Source organism: Bos grunniens, chromosome 19, assembly GCF_055505025.1.
Source record: "Bos grunniens cultivar Pamir isolate PY7600 chromosome 19, Bosgru_T2T1.0, whole genome shotgun sequence".
Classification (NCBI taxonomy): Eukaryota; Metazoa; Chordata; class Mammalia; order Artiodactyla; family Bovidae; genus Bos; species Bos grunniens.
Genome location: NC_141183.1, coordinates 24,681,201 through 24,700,665, shown reverse-complemented (window position 1 = coordinate 24,700,665; position 19,465 = coordinate 24,681,201). Strand labels below are relative to the sequence as shown.

At 58.2% G+C, this 19,465-nt stretch overlaps 1 protein-coding gene across 6 annotated transcripts; it reads right to left on the bottom strand.

Moving 5' to 3' along the window:
• Positions 1-1,314: 1,314 nt before the first annotated feature.
• TBKBP1 (TBK1 binding protein 1) lies at positions 1,315-18,980 on the bottom strand. 6 transcript variants are annotated; one of them, XM_086358006.1, is made up of 11 exons: positions 18,843-18,972; positions 17,348-17,478; positions 16,701-16,960; positions 16,196-16,318; positions 15,854-15,958; positions 14,652-14,832; positions 13,480-13,655; positions 13,224-13,285; positions 4,790-4,908; positions 3,869-4,614; positions 1,315-2,863 (listed from the first exon to the last, which is right to left on the bottom strand). In XM_086358006.1, the coding sequence occupies exons 3-11, from the start codon at positions 16,923-16,925 to the stop codon at positions 2,735-2,737; spliced, it is 1,866 nt and encodes a 621-aa protein (XP_086214132.1). In that variant the 5' UTR covers positions 16,926-16,960; positions 17,348-17,478; positions 18,843-18,972; the 3' UTR covers positions 1,315-2,734. The 6 variants fall into 6 exon arrangements, with proteins under 6 accessions (XP_086214132.1, XP_086214131.1, XP_086214133.1 ...); XM_086358005.1 differs by lacking the exon at positions 17,348-17,478 and having other exon boundaries at positions 18,843-18,980; XM_086358007.1 differs by lacking the exon at positions 17,348-17,478 and having other exon boundaries at positions 13,480-13,652; positions 18,843-18,980.
• Between the last annotated feature and the right edge of the window lie 485 nt (positions 18,981-19,465).

The window sequence follows — 19,465 nt, the reverse complement described above, 5'->3', positions numbered from 1 at the left end:
TCAAGCAGCTTCCCGTCCTGCATCTGAGCCCTTTCCCACGTCCCTAGAGATGGAGGAGACATGTTGCTGGAATCCGCACCTGACGTTGCCATACTCACCCCCCGCCCCGTGACAGGAGTGTCCAGGTTGTGGGTAGCTGGGTTTCCTCACCCCTTCAGACATATGCCCAAGGACCAGGTGAGGTTACACAAGCCATGCCCCCACACAGCTCATTTCCAGGTCATCCTTTGCCCTTCTTTTCAATGGCTGGCATTTCTCTTTGCTTTGTGTCTTTTTACCACCCCTAATTTTCTCGTGTCCTTCTAGCAAATGCTTCCAGGGATCCAAACAAAACCCAGATACCTGGGTGCTGCCTTCATCCATGGCAGAAAGAAAACCTCTTCCATGAAGTGGGAGAAATCAGGGGAACTCATGTGCCAGAGATTCCAGAACCCTCTCTCACAGGGCTTGTAAGAAGCCATGTCCCATGGGGATGTCTGTTCTTGCCTTCCCTGGCAGTCAGGACTTGGCTGCAGATGAAATCAGGGTTGGATAAGCTTTTAGCAGCTATAGTTGTCAACTGCAACAGAGGAGCAGGGAAGTCTCCCTGTGGGGGCTGCACATTGGCACGGAACGGGGAGGGATGTAAACCCCAGGTCTGGAGCTGGACCTTGGGTCTTCAGTGAGCAATGGCTCCTGCCTTTTGCTTTCAAGTGAATCCTTGGCCAAAAAGTGTCACATGGAAATGAAAGGCACCAAGATTTGATGAGTAAGTAGCTCAGGCCCTTTCCGCAGACAAGAGGGCACGGCCCAAGCTGGGGCAGAAGTCACGGGTTCACGACCTGGCTCTGACCTCCCAGGCTATGGTACTTTTCAAGGCAGCCGCTGAGCCGCTCCCCGCTCTCTGACCCACAAGGACATGGAACCCAAATAAATGTTCCTTCCTTTTTGAGGCTCCAGTCTGGTTCCTGGCATGAGAAATCATTTGATGAAAAAGAAAAAAACAGTGCTACGGGTAAACGAATCCTCAGGCTACAGAACCTCTACCTGCCAGACCTGCTGGGAGGGAAAATTCACGAGTCCCTGACACCTGCTCAGGGCTGGTCACGAAGACGCCCTCTGCTGCTCCCCATCTGTTCCAAATAAAGTCCACATCACAAGTCACCTGTAGCCACTCGCATGCCTGCGTCTCCAGAACCACCTGGGAACATGAGGGCCCTAAGCATCCCCTACTTGCCCTCCTGTGGTTGTGGTTACTTGAGACAGTTTCCAAGACCTTCCGCCTATAAGGGTTCGTTCTCTCCCTCCCCCAGCCACAGAGAGCACAGACCAAGAGCAGATGGAACAGGTAAGTTTTATTTGGACTTTCAACTTGTTCAGAGAGCTCAGGGGCCCCACCTCCCCTTTCCAGTCCCCCTTCCCTGTTTCCCCTCCCTAGGGGGACACTCAAGGTACAATGCCATGTGTCCCTGGAGTCCTCGACCCCTTGCCCGCCCCGACACACCCCCACCCTCCCCTGCACTGAGGAGGAGGGGAGGGGTGTGAGGAGTTGGGGGACCTGGAAGCGTTGGATCAGAATGGTACATGCACTGACAGCAGCACCCACTGCCCCCGCCCGGGCTGAGGCCTGGGAGAGGCTTGCAGTGGAGGAGAGTGGATTCATCGTGGGGCAGCAGGCTCTTGCCTGGGAAGCTCCCCACCTCAGCCCTGGGGACCCCCTGGCCTCCTGCTTACCCGTCCTTCTGAGGGTACGACTCTGAGGTAGATTTCACAGAGGGAATGTGGGTCGCTGGGGTGTGGGAAGGGGGTTAGCTCTTTTGAAGTTGATCTCCACAGCACCCTGGGCCCATCCTCAGGTTCTGGCCTGGGAGGCTGGGCTGATGACATCCACCCAGCTATCAGAGGCTGAGTCACACCTGGGCTCCAGGGCACCTGTGGTGTCGGGGCTTGAGTGGGGTCAGGTTGGGGGGACGCATCTGCCTTAACAACCTGCGCCTTGATGCTGGGGGCTCCAGAAGAAGGGCATGGGCCTGGGAGGCAGACACAGATGGTTCACCGGCCTGAGGGTCATGGTGCCTCAGGGCAGACTCTTGGGGCCAGATGCTCCGAGTCCTTTAGGGTCCTCCCTCTCCTCTCCCACCCTCCCTATTCCCCAGGGTGGGCTGAGGGGGAAAACAGGGCTGGCCTGCAGGGAACGGCAAGAAACAAGATGCCTCCTTCCCCCATTGGGGGGGCCCATGCCACGAGCTCCAACCTGGCCAGGGGATGGAGGAACCGGCATCAGTGTGCAGGGCAGGCTCTGGGACCCCACAGGGAGGCACTCCCGGGACAGAGCACAGCCTGAGAAAGGTGGCCATCTGGGTAGGGGCTGGGGGAGCTTCTGGAGTCTTCTGATACCCTCCTCTCTCCCAGGCCCAAGCACTAGACACCTTCTTGGATTCAACTGTTTGAGAACAGAAAGGCAGAAGGAGAGGCTGGGTAGGATACGCCCCTCCCCATCCCAGCCCTTCCCACCTCCCCAGCAGTAGCCAGGGAGCTGGGGAGAGCCTTGGCTGACCTCCCAGGAAGAGTCAGGGCTGAGTGGTGCCTGGACCAGGGAAGACGGCACACACATTGACTCAGTAGCTAGTGGAGGTATCTGGGGGTCGCAAGGGGCAGGGGCCCCCCACGAGATTCATGCAGCATTCAAAGTGAGTGAGTGTTTGGGGGTGATGGGAGAAGGAGGAGAAACTGCCAGTGGGTGGGGGGAGGCACCCTAGATCTTGCTGTTCTCCAGGTGGGAGTCAATGTGTTTGATGAGGGCATCATCTGGGTACCCGACTGGGAAACCCAGCTGGCAGAGGGGGCAGCTGAGAATATCGGAGCCCACTGTCTCCATCAGCAGCTGTGGGGAGAGAAAGGAGTTGTTTATGGTCCACATCCATCCTTCACAGTCCCCACTTTCCAGCTTGCCCTTTCCTAGGACTCAAGACAGGGAGCGCTGTGGCATGAGAAGGCGTCTGGGCACTTCTCCTACATCACCCCCTTCCTCCCCCTCCCTAACCACTTTCCACCAGTTAAGCACCCACTCTCCCAATCCTGGGCATGGTGTCCCCAGGTGGTGCTGAACAGGGAGGTAGGTATGCTCAGCCTGCCAGGATATCTGCAGCAATGAGGGGAGCCAAGACCCAGACATGCCCTCAGAATTACTCGGACACAGCTCCCTGGTAACTCAGAGCAACGGATAACCCTAACAATGTACAGCCCCGAAATAATTTTGTCTGACTCTGGAATGTATTTTGGTCCTTCCAGGTGGCAAGGGTTGGCTCTGACATCCAGGAAACTCACTATTTCTGTGAAACGATACAGCCCTGAGAAACGGTTGTCTTCTAGACAGACAGAAAAGGGCAGGGGCTCTGAGGCCTGATAAACAGAACTGAATGAGCAGGGCTGTCCCTGTCGGGACCCAAGACCAGTGTCAGCATGGCCTCCACCACCAATTAATAGATGTTTACTATTGGGCCAGGCACTGTGCAGAGTGCTTTGGGTTCACCGCCTCCCTCTTGAGAATTCTCTAATGGAATCAGATAATAAGTCATTGTCCTCATTTTCCAGATGAGAAAACTGAGGGCCGAAGAAGATAAAGAAGCTGCCCGAGGTCCCAAAGCTATTAAGTGTTGAAGTCCAGAATCAAAGCAAGGACTGTTGCTCTAAAGACTGGATCTTTAACCATGAAACTGAACAAGTTTTAGAGTGTGGTCCCAATTCAAGCCAAGAAAACGCCACTGGAGAGAGAGGGGGACGCGCCGTCCGGGGGAGGAGCGTGGAGTCAAAGGAAGGTAGCCCCGCCCATCATTCGGTGCGAAGCCGAGGGCGGGGCTCCCGGGTCGACTGGCCAGAGTGCACTTACGTTAATGGACGGCCAGGACTGCGCGTGCTCGGCGTGGGCATAGGCGGTGGCGGCCGGTGACTCGGGGACCGGGAAGCCCGCGCAGAACGAGGCGCAGCGGATGGCGCCAGCCTCCGGGCTGGGCGGACTGGCGGGCACGGCCCACTCCTCCTCCTCCGACGGCTGCTTCTCGAAGCGCAGGCGGATGCCCTCGAAGGCGCGCCGCGGACTGAGGGGCCGGCCGGGGCCGTAGAGCTCGCCGCCGTAGGCCCGCGGCTTGGGCAGCGTGGCCGCCTCGGCTTGCAGCCAGGGCGGGGAGGCGCCCGCGTAGCCCGCGCCCTCCGCCATCTCTGAGTAGCTGCGCCGGCCCTGGAAGCCAGCCTTCACGTGGTGGCTGGGCGGCTTGGCGTAGGCTCGCTCGGCCAGCGTCCTCTCCCCGGGCGGCGGGGGCGGCGGAGGCCGGGGCTGCGGGGCCGGGCAGGTGGGGGGCCCGGGGGAGCGGCGCTGCGGGCTGGGGGACTGACACGGCGGCGGCACCGGCGAGCGCCGCTGCGGGACGGGCGACGGACAGGAGGGCGAGGCCGGAGAGCGGCGCTGCTGGGGCGAGGGGCAGGGGGGCCCAGGGGACCGGCGCTGGGGGACAGGGGACTGGCACGGGGGGCACGGGGGGCACGGGGGGCATGGGGGCGCCGCGCGGGCCGGCGGGGAGTGCGAGGGGCACTGGGGGGCCGGGGAGTGGCGCTGCGACAGCGGCGAGTGCCTCTGGCCTAGAAGAGAAGCGGAACACGTCAGGTGACAGGGGTGAGGATAGAGGACGTCAGGACTGGGGAGCCCAGGCCTTGCCAGCCACCAGTGCCCACCCACTCTCCTCCCGAGTGGAACAGGCCGGGGCACCGGGGAAGGAAGTGGAGGGCGGCCACTGCTGCCCTCTGGTCCTCTCACCGCCACTCCGGGCCTGCTCCTGCAGCAGCGTCCTCAGAATCCTCCCCTGCAGCGAACTCAGCTCCCGAAGCCGGCCCAGCTCCTCTGTCAGCTCCGTGTAAGCCAGCGCCAAATTCACCCTGAAGGACACCCAGTCACCCGGGTCAAGGCTTGACCACAGCCTGCCCTGACCCTGAGGTCAGAGGGCAGAGAGTGGGTAAGAGGAGAAGGGAAGTGGGTTTACTGTCACAGCTGTGGAGGAAGAACGGCCTCTGCCCTGGCATCTGGCCCTCCCCTCCCAGACCCTCCTACCCCCACTGCAGAAATTCTCTTGGGCATTAAGGGCCACCTCAAAGGGGAACCTCTTCCAGGGGGTTCCCTACACCTTACCTGGGGCTAGGGCAGTGGTTCCCAAGACAATGGGTGGGGGCTGGAGCGCTCAGTGATTTCAAGGGCTCCCTGAATCTGTGTATTCACTGAGCACTGTCTGTGGCCTGAACACATCTCATACAGGTATGTGTGAATGTGTTTCTAATCTGTGCAGAAACTGTGGTGACAAAACACAGATTCATCCAAAAGCTGCACTGAATTTATAGTAGCTTTTGTTGCTATGAGTTTTCTCAAAGTACTCATACTAATAGTGAAGTACAATCTGCGTATGGGGGCGGGGGCCAGAGGAGTTCTCACCTTTGGAAGATTAGAGACCGCTGTTGCACAGCCTATGAAGAGCCCCATTCTGTAAGTGAAGACATGGCCTCCTGGCTTGGCAGAGGTGCCGACTGATACACTTGAACCCAAGTACGCCTAGGTCCACTGCTTTGCTCCTTTCAGCCTTGCACCTCCCAGGACCACCAGGGAGCCCTTTACCTGGAGATCTCTGTGAACAGCTATTGTGCCCAGCACACCTCCAGGGGGCACCACTCACGTTAAGCACCTAACAAGTTGCCTTCTTCTGGAACTTCACTTGGAGTTCCTCAGACACAGAGATTATCATCACTGTGTTCGTATTCCCAGCATCTTGTCCAGGATCTGGTACCCGGTAGCTGTTCAGTAAGTCAATATTGAATTGAGCCTCTTTTATCATTTTTCTTTCTTGTTCCCTTTTTTTTTTTCCTCTTTTTTGCCAGGCCATGCAGCATACAAGATCTTAGTTCCCTGGCCAAGAATTGAACCTGTGCCTCTTACTGTGGAAGTGTGGAATCTTAACCACTGGACCACCAGGGAAGTCCCGCTTCCCTTTTTTCCCTCCCACTTCCTGCTCAGGCCTCCGGGGCACCCACCCTCATGGAGCTGGAACAGACTCAGCAAAGACTTCAACCACTTCCTTTTCTCTCCCTTTCTCTTTGGGTCCCTTTGACCCAGAATTGCTGAATGAAAGTTACCATTCTCAGCACTGCCCCTCCTCTCTCTCCCACCCTAGCCTGCACACCTCCAGGGAGCCCATCCTGACATCACAGGAGACTGTGCCATGGCCTTGGGTCACCGCCTTCATCTCTGATCTGGGCCTGGACAGAGCCTGGGAGGCAGGGGATATTGTTTCCCCAGATCTTGCCCCCTCACCCAATCCAGAAGGGACTCTGAACTTTGTGGAAGTTGGAGCTGGAGGGGAAATGGCAGAGAGAAGCTTGGCCACTCCAGAGGGATTTTGTCTCGGGGAGGCGGGGGGCGGGGGGGTTGCCCCAGTAGCTGGGAAGCAAGGAGAGGGCCGTGCTCTCATCTCATGGTAACGGGACATGTAAGAGAGGATACATGTGAATGGGAGGGAGCAAAGGGAGGTGTGAGACCAGTGTGATGAGTGAGGAACAGGGTGAGTGAGTGAGTGAGTGGGTGTGTGTGAGTGTGTGTGTGTGTGTCTGACCAACCCCGGAGAAGAGGACGGGAAGTCGTGAGGTTAGGGCTTCAGAGGGCAGGAAAAGCCGAGGTGCAGCGGATAGATGGTGACTGAACTCCCTCGCTCTCGCCTTGTTCTCTTACTAATCCTGGGGCAGAGCTGGGTGGAGGGGGAGCCCTCCCACAACAAAGCTATTTTTAACTCATCTGGGCCAAAGCCAAATTACTGCAAACAGGCTGGGATTCTGGGGAACAACCCCATTTCTTAGGGAGGGAGAGTGCCCTCTACCAGTCTGATGGTGGACAGGAACAGAGGGAAGGAGTCCTTTGGGGAGCCTTTGCCAAGGTGCTGCAGCCTCTGTCCCATCTTATCTCAGCCCTTGGGTGTCCTATGTCCCCCACCCTCCTCCTCTAGCACAGGTCTATGGGAAGGAATGGTATCACCTTCATCAGACTGAAAGGTCCAGTCTATGGCCCATAGTAAATTGGGGACTTCCCAGTGGAAGGCTCCCCACTTCAAACCAAGGGGATCTGAGGGTAAGAGCTGCATCTCTTCCCTCAGACTGGGGGCCTTCCAGACAATCATGCTAACCCCCCAGTGGTGAGGGCAGGAGGGGGCTCTGGGTAGGGCACAGATGGAACATCCCCTCTGACCGAGCAGCCAGTTTCTCTCCCCATCTGCTTTCACTGCGTATCTCAGGTGACAGATACAGGTCGTCGCCTTCACACCCTGCCTCAGAGATCTCACCTGCCACACTCAGTTGCCAGGCCCCATCTCTCCTCTTCCTGCCTTCCTCCCCTTGTCAGGAGCTACCCCAGTTTCCAGCCCCGAGTTCCTGGCACCCTCCTCGCAGCAAAATAGACAAGGCAGCAGGAAAAGGAAGGGAGAAGGCTCTAGCCCAGGACGCCCAGCCCCTCCTCCAGCTCTGCCCCCGCCCCTGCCCCGCTGCCCCGTGTCCTGCAGGAGCTCCAGGCAGCCCTCGAAACTGCCTCTGAGACCCTGGGCAAGGTTAGGGGGACCAGACCTGATGCTCCAAGGCGCTGTGAGACCTTCTTCCTGCATTGGGTGACTACCTACCTCAAGATTCGCAGGCCCGGGCTGCTAAGTACGCTAACGACCCGAATGACTCACGTTAGAAAACACTGCCAATTCAGTGGAAAAAAAATCTCAACTTCACAACACAACCAACAGTTGCATGCGTGCACCTGAATATACATTCCGCTTCCTGGCCCACACCTGAGTGCTATTTTCCACCATCACGGCTGTTTGGGAAGGCTGGGTCAGGTGAACAGCAGCAGATGCCTGCATCTGGGTGCTTCCTCATTGCTTAAATTATGGAGGAGAAGTTCCGTCTGAGTCTCTCAGAACTTGGGAAGCATCCAGAAAAGAATCATAATCTGTATGAGCCCTTATCAGAGGCCAGGCATTGTGCTAAGAACTTAATCTTCAGGACAACCCTGCAGTGTTGGCCGGCTTGTTACCTCCATGTTACAGATGAGAAAACCGAAGCTTACAGAGGTTAAGTCAGTTGACCAAAGTCATAAAGCCTAGTAATAGTGGAGTTGCTGGAATGGGAGCTCTGGTCTCCAGGACGCTGAAGTCGAGGCTACTGACTACTCAGCTATCAACTGCCTTCCAAAAGGATCAGGGAAGGGGGAAAGGATAGGTGGGAAGGCAGCAGAAGGCTAAGAGGAGGAGAAAGAGGCTGGGGACGTCCAAAGTGGCCTGGGATCCCTGAGCATCACCAGCCCTGCCCGGGGAGGGGAGAGCAAGGTGCTCGTCACGTGTGGAAGTGGAAGAACAGAGTTTATATTAAGAGGCCAGCTGAAGGTCACAGAGCAGCAGTGGCACAAAGCAGAGACTCAAACAGGCTCTTGGCACCTCAGCCTGCTGAGCTGGCACCTTTGGAGAAGCCAGAGTGCAAATGGCAGTGCTGGCAGGCAAGAGGGCTCCGAGCCCCTGTACACGATTCCACCCTCTGTTGGCTTATCCTTTCATTCTTTCTTTCCACAAATAATTCAGGGAGTTCAAAAACTCATGTGGAAACAATCATCTTCACTGTTATTGATAAAGCAACAGAGATGAGAAAGGTTAGAGACCTAAGCATCTGCCTCTGTAGAAGGCCTCTTTCTGCCCCAAACCAGCTGGGAGACACACGGGCTTCTGAGTGCAGTGTCTTCCTGGTTCACTGGGTGCCCTGTGATGCGCTGGAGCCTCCAGGAGGATGCAGATGTGGCAGGGTCAAGATTCAGGCTAGCACTGGGTCATGGGATTAGAACTAGGGATGGGCTCGAGGTCAGGATTAAGGCTGGAGTCAGGGTCTGATAAGATCATCTTCCGTCAGGACTAGAGACTGAGTTGGGGTCAGGATGAGGGATAGGGGTTACAGACAGGGATGGGATCAGGATCAGAGGTGGTCATGTGGTCAGAATCCCTGACTGACATAATCAGGAGGAAAACAGAAATTCAGCATTCCCAGCTCCTCCATCCTTGCCCACAGCTGCCCCCGCTGCCCCCCAGCCACCTCACCCTTGCGGGGGCATTTAAGGACCAAACTTTCCACTACCCACAGGCACACCCAGCACTAGTCTTCCCGCCTGGCCTGACCCTCAGGGAGGGGACCACAGGCACCGGGCCGTGGAGCGGACTTGAGGTTGCGGGCTGGGGGGAGGAGGAAGTCGCTTGCAACAACCCAGCGATCTACCACTTCCTTTCAGGCGCCTTGAGCCCCTTCACTCTCCTCGACCAGCTATGACTTGCGGTCCACAGAGCCCGGCTCTTCATGGCAGCCCCTGCCACGCTTCCAGCTCAGCCAGATCTTTGTGTCTAGAAAGCCTCCCCAGACGCAGCTAATGGAGCAGTTTCACAGCAGGGTTGGAATCAGAGTCCTCCTCCAGGCTGGGGGCCCACAGATCCCAGTTTGCCCAGGGCTGTCCTGGTTGACAGGAGTCACCTGGCAGAATTATTAATAGGCCCTCCTTTCACTTTCAAAAGTGATCAGTCAACAAATCGGGCTGCTCCTCGTGTAAGGACCTCCGACCTGTACAAGAATTTGAACCATAAAAATACCACAGAAGTGCTATTACCCCATCGTTTCAGGACCTGCTTGGTATTTGCACTTAGTTTCTCTGATTTGCTCAGGGGACAGCACTGTCACATGGTTTTTGGTGAGACTCAAATGAGATTTTACAGGTAAACTGCCTCGCACGGTGTCTGCTGGAATGAGGACTCGGGGAAACGCCTTGGAGATGGGAGGTGAAAAGGGGAAACCAGTTTTGATCCATTTAAGGAGATACCAGCTCAATGAGTTTGGTTTGAATGAGGGGAGGATGTGGTGTTCCTCATCGAGGGAGAGAGCGTGGGTAAGAGCTGCTCTCTGCCTCCCTGGCAGGGAGAGGGTCAGAGGTGGTTCAAAGCCCACCAACCCCTCAGACCACAGTTAGGTGGGCATGGTGGGCCCCCGACTTCAGAACCCCTCCCCACCCTTGGGGAGCCCCGAGGCTGCAAGTGCTCAGGGCTTCAGTCCTGTGGGCCGGGCGTCCGGGCTGAAGGAAATTTGAAAGAAAGGAAGTAGGGAGGGTGAGAAGCGTGAAGGGGGAGGCCCTGGGCCCGCTGGCTCTGGGGCATGAGACTGAGCTCAGGGTACACGGGGGTCTCCGACTTCCGTCCTGACCCCCCTACACTGCCCTTGACCTCTGTGCAGAGTTTCCATCCTCTCTCTCTGAGTTCACACTTCTCCCCTACCACTAACCGCAAGCCCACGCAGAGGCTTGTGGGCGGAGAGAGGGGTGGGGGGGGGTGGGCGGAAAAGCACCCAGGCTGCAAGCTTGAGCCCCCCATGTTGGGGAAAAAGGCCTGTAGTTTTCCCCCTCATCGCTCATACTGAACCCCCATCTTCTCACAGGTGCTCCCCTTGTGGATGAGCCCCCTCCTTCACTGGTCCTGCACCCCCTCACTGAGCCCCTTCTAGAAGCCCCCTCTCCACAGTCGCCCTTCCACCCTCAGTGCTAGCCACACCCCCAGGAAGGCCGCACTCAGGACCTGAGACCCTGAGTAGGCCAGAGGAGGGGCCATGGGTCTGCACTTCTCGCTTGGCTGGGACCCTTCTGGTCTCCGCTCCCATCTCTTCCTTCATTATTGCCTTTAGCCCGTGGTCACTGAAGGCGGGTCACCTTCAGTGGCCCTTCCCCTGGGCACTGACCACCAGACGCTGCGCTGACCAAATGGCCGGGAAATCTTGCCCCGAGGTCAGATTTGGAGGGTGGCGATCTGGTCTGGGTGCCCATTGTCAGAGGAACACTGACGATGGTCTTGTGAACCAGGGGTTGGGATAGGGGAGACTGGAAACCTTGGGGCTGGGCCTGCCTCCAGGCCTGGCCCCTCAGCACCGGGTGGCCTCACAGAGGGGAGCTAATAGAGGCAGCGGCAGTGCGGGGAAGGCTATGTGAACAGCCAGGACTCCCACGGTAAACGTGACGACCACCCTGGAGGCATCTACGCCAAGGAGGGGAGCACCTCTTGGGATACAATGAGTTCCCACGGAGGCGTGGGCTGGACTCAGGAACCTCGGTGGCCCTCTCTTCCACCTTCACACCTCCATCCAGATAACCCACCTCGGCTATCCTCTCCTGGAAGGCCCACATGTAAAATTCCCACGCACCTGAAGGGTCAGGCAGAAGTAGAAGGAGGGGCTGGCGCGGGGAAAGGAGCTCAGAGCACGTGACAGAGGCCTCCCCAGGTGGGAGGACAGGGGAGGGAGCACTCGGGAAGCAGCTTATTACTAAAAGGAGCTGAGCTTATAAGAAAATAAAACTACCGGGGGAGTGAGGACTTCCTCTGAGAATTAACTCTTGCCAAGCTGGGGCTGTCCAGAGATGCTTGGCCTGAAAGGAACTGTCAAGCTGGGCAGGCAGGGCCTGGCTGGCTCCAGGGGCAGACGTCCGGGAGGCCGTGAGGCAGAGTCCAAACCATGGAGACCCGGGGGAGGAGCTGGAGGTCACCTCTGGTAGGACCAGCCCGGAGCAGAGCCCAGCTCCCTCTGGCTAAGGGACAGGGTGAGCATAGGTGCCCTGTAGGGGGGAGGAACAGGGGCTGTTCTGGCCAGGATGAGTGGCATGGATGGCACGACCTCCAGAGGCATCTGTGGGAGGGAGTCTCTCTTTCCCACTCACTTGGCCCCTGGGGACGTGCCACCTCTTCTCGGCCTCCCCCACATCACCTTCCTCTCACATCCCTCAGCAGTGATGGACCGCTGAGCCTGTGAGGGAAACCTGGGGCCAGCGAGGTGAAATCAGCAGAGCTGAGCCACTCAGCATCCCAGGAGGGGTCCCTGAGATCCGAAGCCTGGAGTTCAGACTCCAGCCAAAAAAAAAATCCTCTCTCTGGGTTCAACCTATTGAGGGAGGCTTCTCTACTGGTCTTCTGGGAGGGAGGTGGATTCAGTGAGCCATAAAGGGAGCTACAGTGTGACTTTAGGGGCAAGCTAGGATTCTAGAACACGTGTGTGTATGTGTGTTTTCCGGGTCTGGGCATACAGGCTAGGACAGGCTCTGAGCGCCAGCCACAAGCTAGGGTGGACCCTCTCTGCAGAGGCCCCTAACAGTGAGGAGTCCCACCCATTAGTCCCACAAACTAGGTTCTCACTCCCCAGCTATCACAGCTCCACCCAGGTCCTCACCCCAGGGTGCAGGGGGAGGTGAGCGTACCCCTGACTGACCAGAAGCAGGGAGGAAGGTGAGGAGGCCCAGGGGGTCCCAGAGCCGGGTGTGTGTGTGCTGGAGGGTCGGCTCCTGCCCTCTCCAGGCCTCAGTCTTCCCCACCAATGAAAGGAGGGAGTCTGCATCATACTCCTCATCTTGTAGGGGGAAGGCTTAGGCGGAAGGAGGTTTGTGCTCTATTTCTCAGAAAGTGGGAGAGGAGGAGTTCGGGTGCGGATGTGAGAGGCACCAGGCTCACTGCTGCCAGGCTGCGTGCACCCTCTCCCTGGCTGCCCAGTGCTGCCCCAGAGGCCCCGCTACTCGGCGCCCTGCTGACACAGCGCCCTTCCCACCTACTGCTGCTTCTCTTTAATGGCAGGATCCCCAAGGATCACCCCAGCCTAATATGTTCTAATTCCTGAGTTGCTGCTGCAGGAACTCAAGGAAGTCTGTCCTCTCCTAAGTCTTAGCTTTATCTCTCCTGAGGTAGGAAACAAGATACCACAATCCTGAAAGAGACCATCATCTCCTTCCTCCTCGTCAGGGAGGAGCTGGTTAACCCAACTGGCTGGGCCTTGTTACTGGGATAGCAAATGAGTCCCAGAGAGACCAAAACTCACCAGAGGACACAACACAGCAGCAAAGCTGCCGAGAAAGTCTCTCTCAACCCGACACCTCGACAAGACACAGGCCTGGTGCCAGAGAAAGCAAAGGGAACCTCCTAGAACCTGAGCATGCCAGAACCTCGCCTCCTTCCCTGTGAAAGACGCAGAGCCACACAAGCAACCCAAAACACAGCCCTGACTGCTTGGAAGAGAGGTTCCCCCAAACAATGTGGAGGGGGAGGAGTGAACCAAAGAGGGAACCTGGAAAATGCCACCCCCTGGGTTGCAGAGGTTAAGAGGAAGAGGATTACAAAGCGACTTACTGATCATCCCCAACTCTTTTCACCCACGCCATGTCCCGCTCCGACTGGTTGGAGGCTAGATCCTAAGGGAAAGATGGAGCAGTCAGACCCCAACCTCACTGGCCTGGACCTCCCTTCTTTACCATTCCCAGGGCGGGTCTGTACTCAGTGAGGAAACCCCAGATCTCTGTAAGAGTTCTTTCCAGCAGCTCCCAGCACTCCACAGAGCTCCACAGGTGCCAGAGCAGGGGCCTGGGGTTGGTGCCCCCGCTTTTACCTGGGCCCGGGTCTCCTGCAGCTGCTTCAGCTCCCCCTGCAGCCGCTCACACTCGGCCTGGAGCTGCTCCTCCCGAAGCTGAGCCCCTCGGGCCTCTCCCTGGGCAGCCTCCAGAGCCTCTTCCAGCCGCCGCCGCTCCAGCTCACTCATACTCGGCGTGGCGCCTGGCCAGCCTGCTGCAGAGGAAAGGACAATGTCACGCTGGAACCAGCTGCTGGGTACCCTCCACCCACTCCCAGATTAACACAAAGTGAAACAGGTGAAAACTGCAGCATGAGGGTTCCAAGAGAGACAGCCAGACGGCAGCCACCCCAGGATGACAGATAAACCTCTACTGAGAGCAGAGGGCAACGATGGGCTGAGTTGCATTTTCTAACCTTCCTGGAGGTCAGGGGAGAGACAAAATGGGCTTTGGAAGAGTTTCCCTGGTCGGACTCTCGTCCGCAAGCATCCTTAGGGGCCTCTCCTAATCGCAACCGAAGACAAGCAGGGGGACTCTGGGTGGGGCCGCCCTCTGCTGGCATATATAGGAGTTGCAGGAGGAGGCTGTGAATGAAGGATTTAAGGGCGAGATGTCAGTTGGGAGAAGCTGGAGTAATAACGTGAGGTGAGGGCACAGTTGGTTAAGGAGGGATGAGGTGATTATGGGAGAAATTTAAGACAGTATAAGTTGAGCGCCGAAGAACTGATGCTTTTGAACTGTGGCGTTGGAGAAGATTCTTGAGAGAGTCCCTTGGACTCCAAGGAGCTCAAACCAGTCAATTTTAAAGGAAATCAGTCCTGAATATTCACTGGAAGGACTGATGCTGAAGCTGAAGCTCTAATACTTTGGCCACCTGATGCAAGAACGATTCATTGGAAAAGCCCCTCATGCTAGGAAAGACTGAAGGCAGGAGAAGAAGGGGACAACAAGAGGATGAGATGGTTGGATGGCATCACCAACTCGAAGGACATGAGTCTGAGCAAGCTCTGGGAGACGGTGAAGGACAGGGAAGCCTGGCATACTGTAGTCCATGGGGTCACAAAGAGTCGGACACAACTGAGTAACTGAACTGAATTGAATGCGGCGTTGACTAACAATCTGAAACCCTGGAGGTGTCCAATAGGGTTGAAATGGGGGGCTGGCTGAGGGGACTTTGGAGTATGGAAATCAGGGGTCACTGAGAGCTCACCGTGACTCAAGCTGGATCCCCCTCTCAGTGCCAAGTAGTGAAGGTCCAGATCAGCACAGGGCGGGGCAGGGGCGGGCGGGGGGCTCAGGCTGGGAAAGTCTACATCCCGGAGGCCTTGCTGCTGCCGCAGCTGCTGCTCCAAACCACAGATCTGCCGCAGGTGAGTCTCCACCAGGGCCCGCTATAGCGGGAGAAAAGAGGGTGAGGGTCTGCACGAGGCCAGGGCACCCCAATGGGCTCCCTAAACCCAGGACTTCCCCACGTCTGGGTATCCATCACCCCTCTAAACTGAGCGGAGGCCCCAGGTCACATATCCCAACTCCACTCTCCAAGTGGCCATGAGTACAAGGTCCCTCCCATCAACTGCAATGCAGATGTTTCTGCCCCTTGCAAGGTCACAGTTAATGCCTCTTCCCTGTCTCTAACACAGAGAAACACTTCTAAAAACACTCAGCCCCCTGTCTGTACACTGCCACCCCCTCAAGAGCATAAAAGCTTCCATGTGTATATGTGACGTAACTACTCTGGGCTTTGTGTACCTCATCTGTAATATGGGGCTAACCACACCTACCTCTGAGGTCAGTTTGTTACAAGGATTAAAATCAGTAAATATACCTGAAGAGATAAGAATTATGCCTGGCACACAGGTAAGTGCCATGTAAATACGGTTAAGTCAAAGCATTTTTACATGAATGTCCCATAACAGCTCAGCAAGGTTGTTATTATTTGCCCCACTTCTCAGAGGCAGGACAGAGGCTAAGTGACTTGACCCAGGTCATAGCTAGGAGTCAGTAAGAGACCACGTCTCCTGATTGACACCTGCCCACTTGCTCACCTGCATGGCCATACTGTGACGTAGAATCACACACAGGCCAAGGCCCATCCCAGCAGTCACAAACACCTCCAGTCCCCTCTGCCCTCACCCATACAGCCTTCCAGCACAGTGCTATAGGCAGAGGGTCAACCCAGCATGAGACCCAAACATACACACAGACTCACAGTGTTCTACAGGGCTACTCACATAGTCATCTTCTGTCACTGCATAGTCAGGATGTACACAGAGCTGCTCACAACTTGCATGACACCCACAACCCCACTCACCAGACGTGGACACTCACAGACAGACATGAACACGCGGAGTGCATACCACAAGCACACAGCCAAGGTCACACCCTCAAGCACCCAGGCTCCTTGGACCTCACCATCTCCCCCAGCTCCGTCTCCAGGTCACTCTTCTCTACGCAGAGCTTCTCGTAAGCCTGGATCATCTCCCCAAGCTGTTCTTCCTGCTCCTTGTTTTTCTGCAACTGGATGAGGCACAGAGAGGGTAGAGGGCAGCCAGAGTCAGGCCTACCTTGACTTGAGGGCAGAGCAGCACCCTGTGCCTCCCACCCCCACTGCCAGCACCCAGTGGAGGGGCAGGCGGACTTGAAGCTGGTACTGTGGAGGACCATGGCCATCTATGATCAAAGAGACGGAAGGCCAGAGGCTGGGGTTGGGGATTATCAGAGGTGGATTGGAACAAAGACTGGGGGAGGGCTCACCTCATGCTGGAACTGGTTGAGCCGTTGCTGCAGGCTGACTTTCTCCACCTCCAGCAGGGAACCATCCTTGATTTCATATAGAGAGAAACCGTGCTCCTCCCCAAAGTCACTGATCAGTGGGTACTGCAAATGAGGTAGGCCCTCAGAAGAGCTTCAGCCTAGCTGTGTCCCCATCCCATAACCTGACTCAGAGTTCTAGCCTCTCCCTCCCAGTTCCAGTGGGATCTGTTCATCCTAATTCCCATGGCCCAGGAAGCGGTTCCCACCAACCAGATCTTTTTTAGATCTAAGGTCTAGTGCTCCTAAGAGGATCCCTCCCGATCCCTTCCTGATTGGTGCTGGGCTCTCCGGAGTCCCCATCCATCTAGAGCAGCCACAACCCTCACGAGGGATCCTCGAGTGCCCAAGACCCCTCTTTCAGATCCCTGGAGTCTCTGCTGGATCTCCAGCAGCCCCCTCCCCTGCCACACATACAGTCAGACCCCCATCACACCCAGGTTCTGACCTTAATCTCGTAGACTTTGAGGCGGCGGCGGAGGGTGGCATTCTCCCTCTCCAGGCCCCCCAGCCTCTCCTTGATGTCTCCGTAGGCTGTGATCAGGGCAAAGTGGGAGGCAGAGCACATGTCCTCTCCCAGCGAGGGGTCTCCAGGGGCATCCAGCCACACCTCACTGGGCCCCAGGGCCTCCTGGGTCAGGATGCTGATGTCATCCTCAAACATGGACTCCATGGCAAGGGCCTGGGCCACAGCCCGCCCTGGGCCTCCTGGGAGAGCAGGAGCAACGGTGGGGAGGGGGCCCAGAGCTTGTCCCAACACCCCTTGTCCTGGCCTGAGGAGCTCTATGGCCAGCTGAGATGCAGCCTGGTCCTGCCCCTGTGTCTCACAGCTCCCTCCCAGACCCATCTTCTCTTCTCTGCTGCCCTGGGGAAGGGGCTGGGACCAGAAGCAAGTAAGACTTGCGGGGGACAGAGGGAGCGGTGACAAATAGGGACAAGTAAGCGAAGCCAGAAGCAGAGAAGGACTCTTTCTGGAACTCAGGGAGACCTGTGGACAGGAGAGCGCTGCCTTCCCAGCACAGGGGGCCCAGATGAGGCCTGCCTTGACTTGCTCCTCAGCCCCCTCCCCACCCCAGGCCTCACTTCCCCAAATACCTCTCTGACAAGCTCCTCATGCCAGGCCTCAGGCACCCCTGGCTCCTCCCTAAGGAAGGCCCGGTGCTTCTGGGAGGGTCAGCCCCACCACTGTCAGCACATCCTCTGCTGGGCCCCCGCCCAACTTCCTCCTGTAGGATCCCAGAGTTCAGGAAAAGGAAGCGCCTCCCCAACTCACACTGGGTTTGTGGCAACCCTCCAGGCCCTCCTCACCCCTGACCAGGGACCCACAGGAAGTCCTCGGCTGTGTCTGAGGGAACACAGAGGGGAAAGGGGCTCTGGGAGAGGCCTCGGGGCTCAGGTGAAGAGGGCAGACAAAGAACTCCTAAGCCCAGCCTGTGTGCCTGCACACAGGGAAGTGGGGAGCCCTGGGAGGGGACAGGAATGACTCAGGGCTCCCGAAAGAGTAGGCGAGGGGGGGCGTGTGTACTTCTCCTGGCCCTGTTTATGAATGTGTGTCTGTGGCTGGCATGTGTGGGGGGAGTGTGTGTGTCTGTGAATGAGTGTAGGTGTGTCATAGTCAATGAGCGCCTTAAGCGGGGATGCAGGCGGGGGTCGGATGTTGGGAGAAGTGACCGGGAGGCCGTGAGTGTTTGTGTGTGCACGCGTGCGTGAGCGTGTGTGAAGGGTGGGCACGTTCGGGGCCGTGTGTCACGTGAGGCACTATGGGAATGTCCGAGGTGTGCGCGCGCGCCGGAGCATGTGTGCGCGTAAGACAGGGGGCTCCCGAGGTGTGAATTGAGGCAGTGGGGTCCGCGACCTCCCAAAACCGGGCAGCAAAAGCCTTGGATGGAGAGGGCTCGGGCCCAGGCCCCAACACCGCCCCCCATTAAGTGCCAGGGAAACGCGTGTGACCGGGTCTGAGTAAGAAGTGTGTGCGCGTGTTTGTAGGGCTGGCCCCACCTTTAACCCTCTCCTCTCCAAGCCTATCCCCTCTCCCCCAGCTCCGCTCACCAGCGCTCACCACACCCCCGACCCCCGGCCGGCCACCTCGAGCCCAACCCCACGAGCTGGGGCTCTGCCGCCTGGGGGATCGCGACCCGCGTTTGCTTCCTCTGCATTCTCTCCCTTCGGCCCAGCGGCCCCGCGCGAGCGCGACGACAGGCGGATGAGGAAGGGGTGCCTCCTCGGCCCGGGCCCCTTCTGCGGCCCCTTTAAGAGCCGCCCTTTAAACCCCTTTTGCTCGGCCGACAGAAATTGTCGCCCCTCCCCTCTCAGAGGCCGAGACCAGGCAGCCCCCTCCCCCACTGCCGCCGAGCCCCGGGCCCCTAGTCCACCTCCCGGGGCCGGGGAAGGGGCTTCGGAAGCGGTGCGGCCTGAGAAGCGGCAGAGGAGGGGGGAAAAAGAGAATGCGAACGGCCGACGCCGGACCCTTCCCCTCCCTGCTACCCTGGACCAGCTGCGGGCCAACCTCCTCTCCAGCCCACCCCGCGACCCCCGGGGGCCGACCCTAGGCGCCGCTCCCCTCCCCCCGCCCAGCCCTGCCGGGACTCACAGCTGCTGCCGGTTCCTGCTGGTAATCGCAGCTTACCCCCTCCGCCTGCTCCCTCCCCAGACGGGCACCGGTGCCCCCACCCCCCTGGCACCGCGCTCCGCTCTCGCCCTGTCGCCGCCGCCGGGTCTCTCCCCACCCCCCACCCCTCCCCCCAGCCCCCCCTCCCTCGCTCCCGCCCCGCTCCTCCTCCGCCGCCGCCGCCGCCGCCGCCTCCTCCTCCTCCTCCTCCTCCTCCTCCTCCCCGGCTGCTCCGGGTTTCTCTGGCTGGGAAGGCGCCACGGACCCCGCCGCGGCCACCACCACGTGGCGAGGGGCGGCCGGCCCCCGCCGTGCGGCCCAGCCTGGCTGCGCGCCCGGCGCCCACCGGCTCCCTGCCGCGCGGCCCGCGCTCCGCGCCCCCTCCCCGACGCCTCCCCACGCAGTGTGGCGTGGCGGGTGTGTGGGGGCGTCTGCGGACAGCGTAGGGACTCGGGTGGTGCGTTGGGATTTGCTTTGAGGATGTATATTTTATGGGAAAGTGAGATTCTTTATTGGATTGTTTTGGTCTTTGCTCTTTTGAGAAGGAAAACATTAGACCTACTCTTCATTGCTCTTCGGGGAGGGGGCATTGTTCTGATAATAAA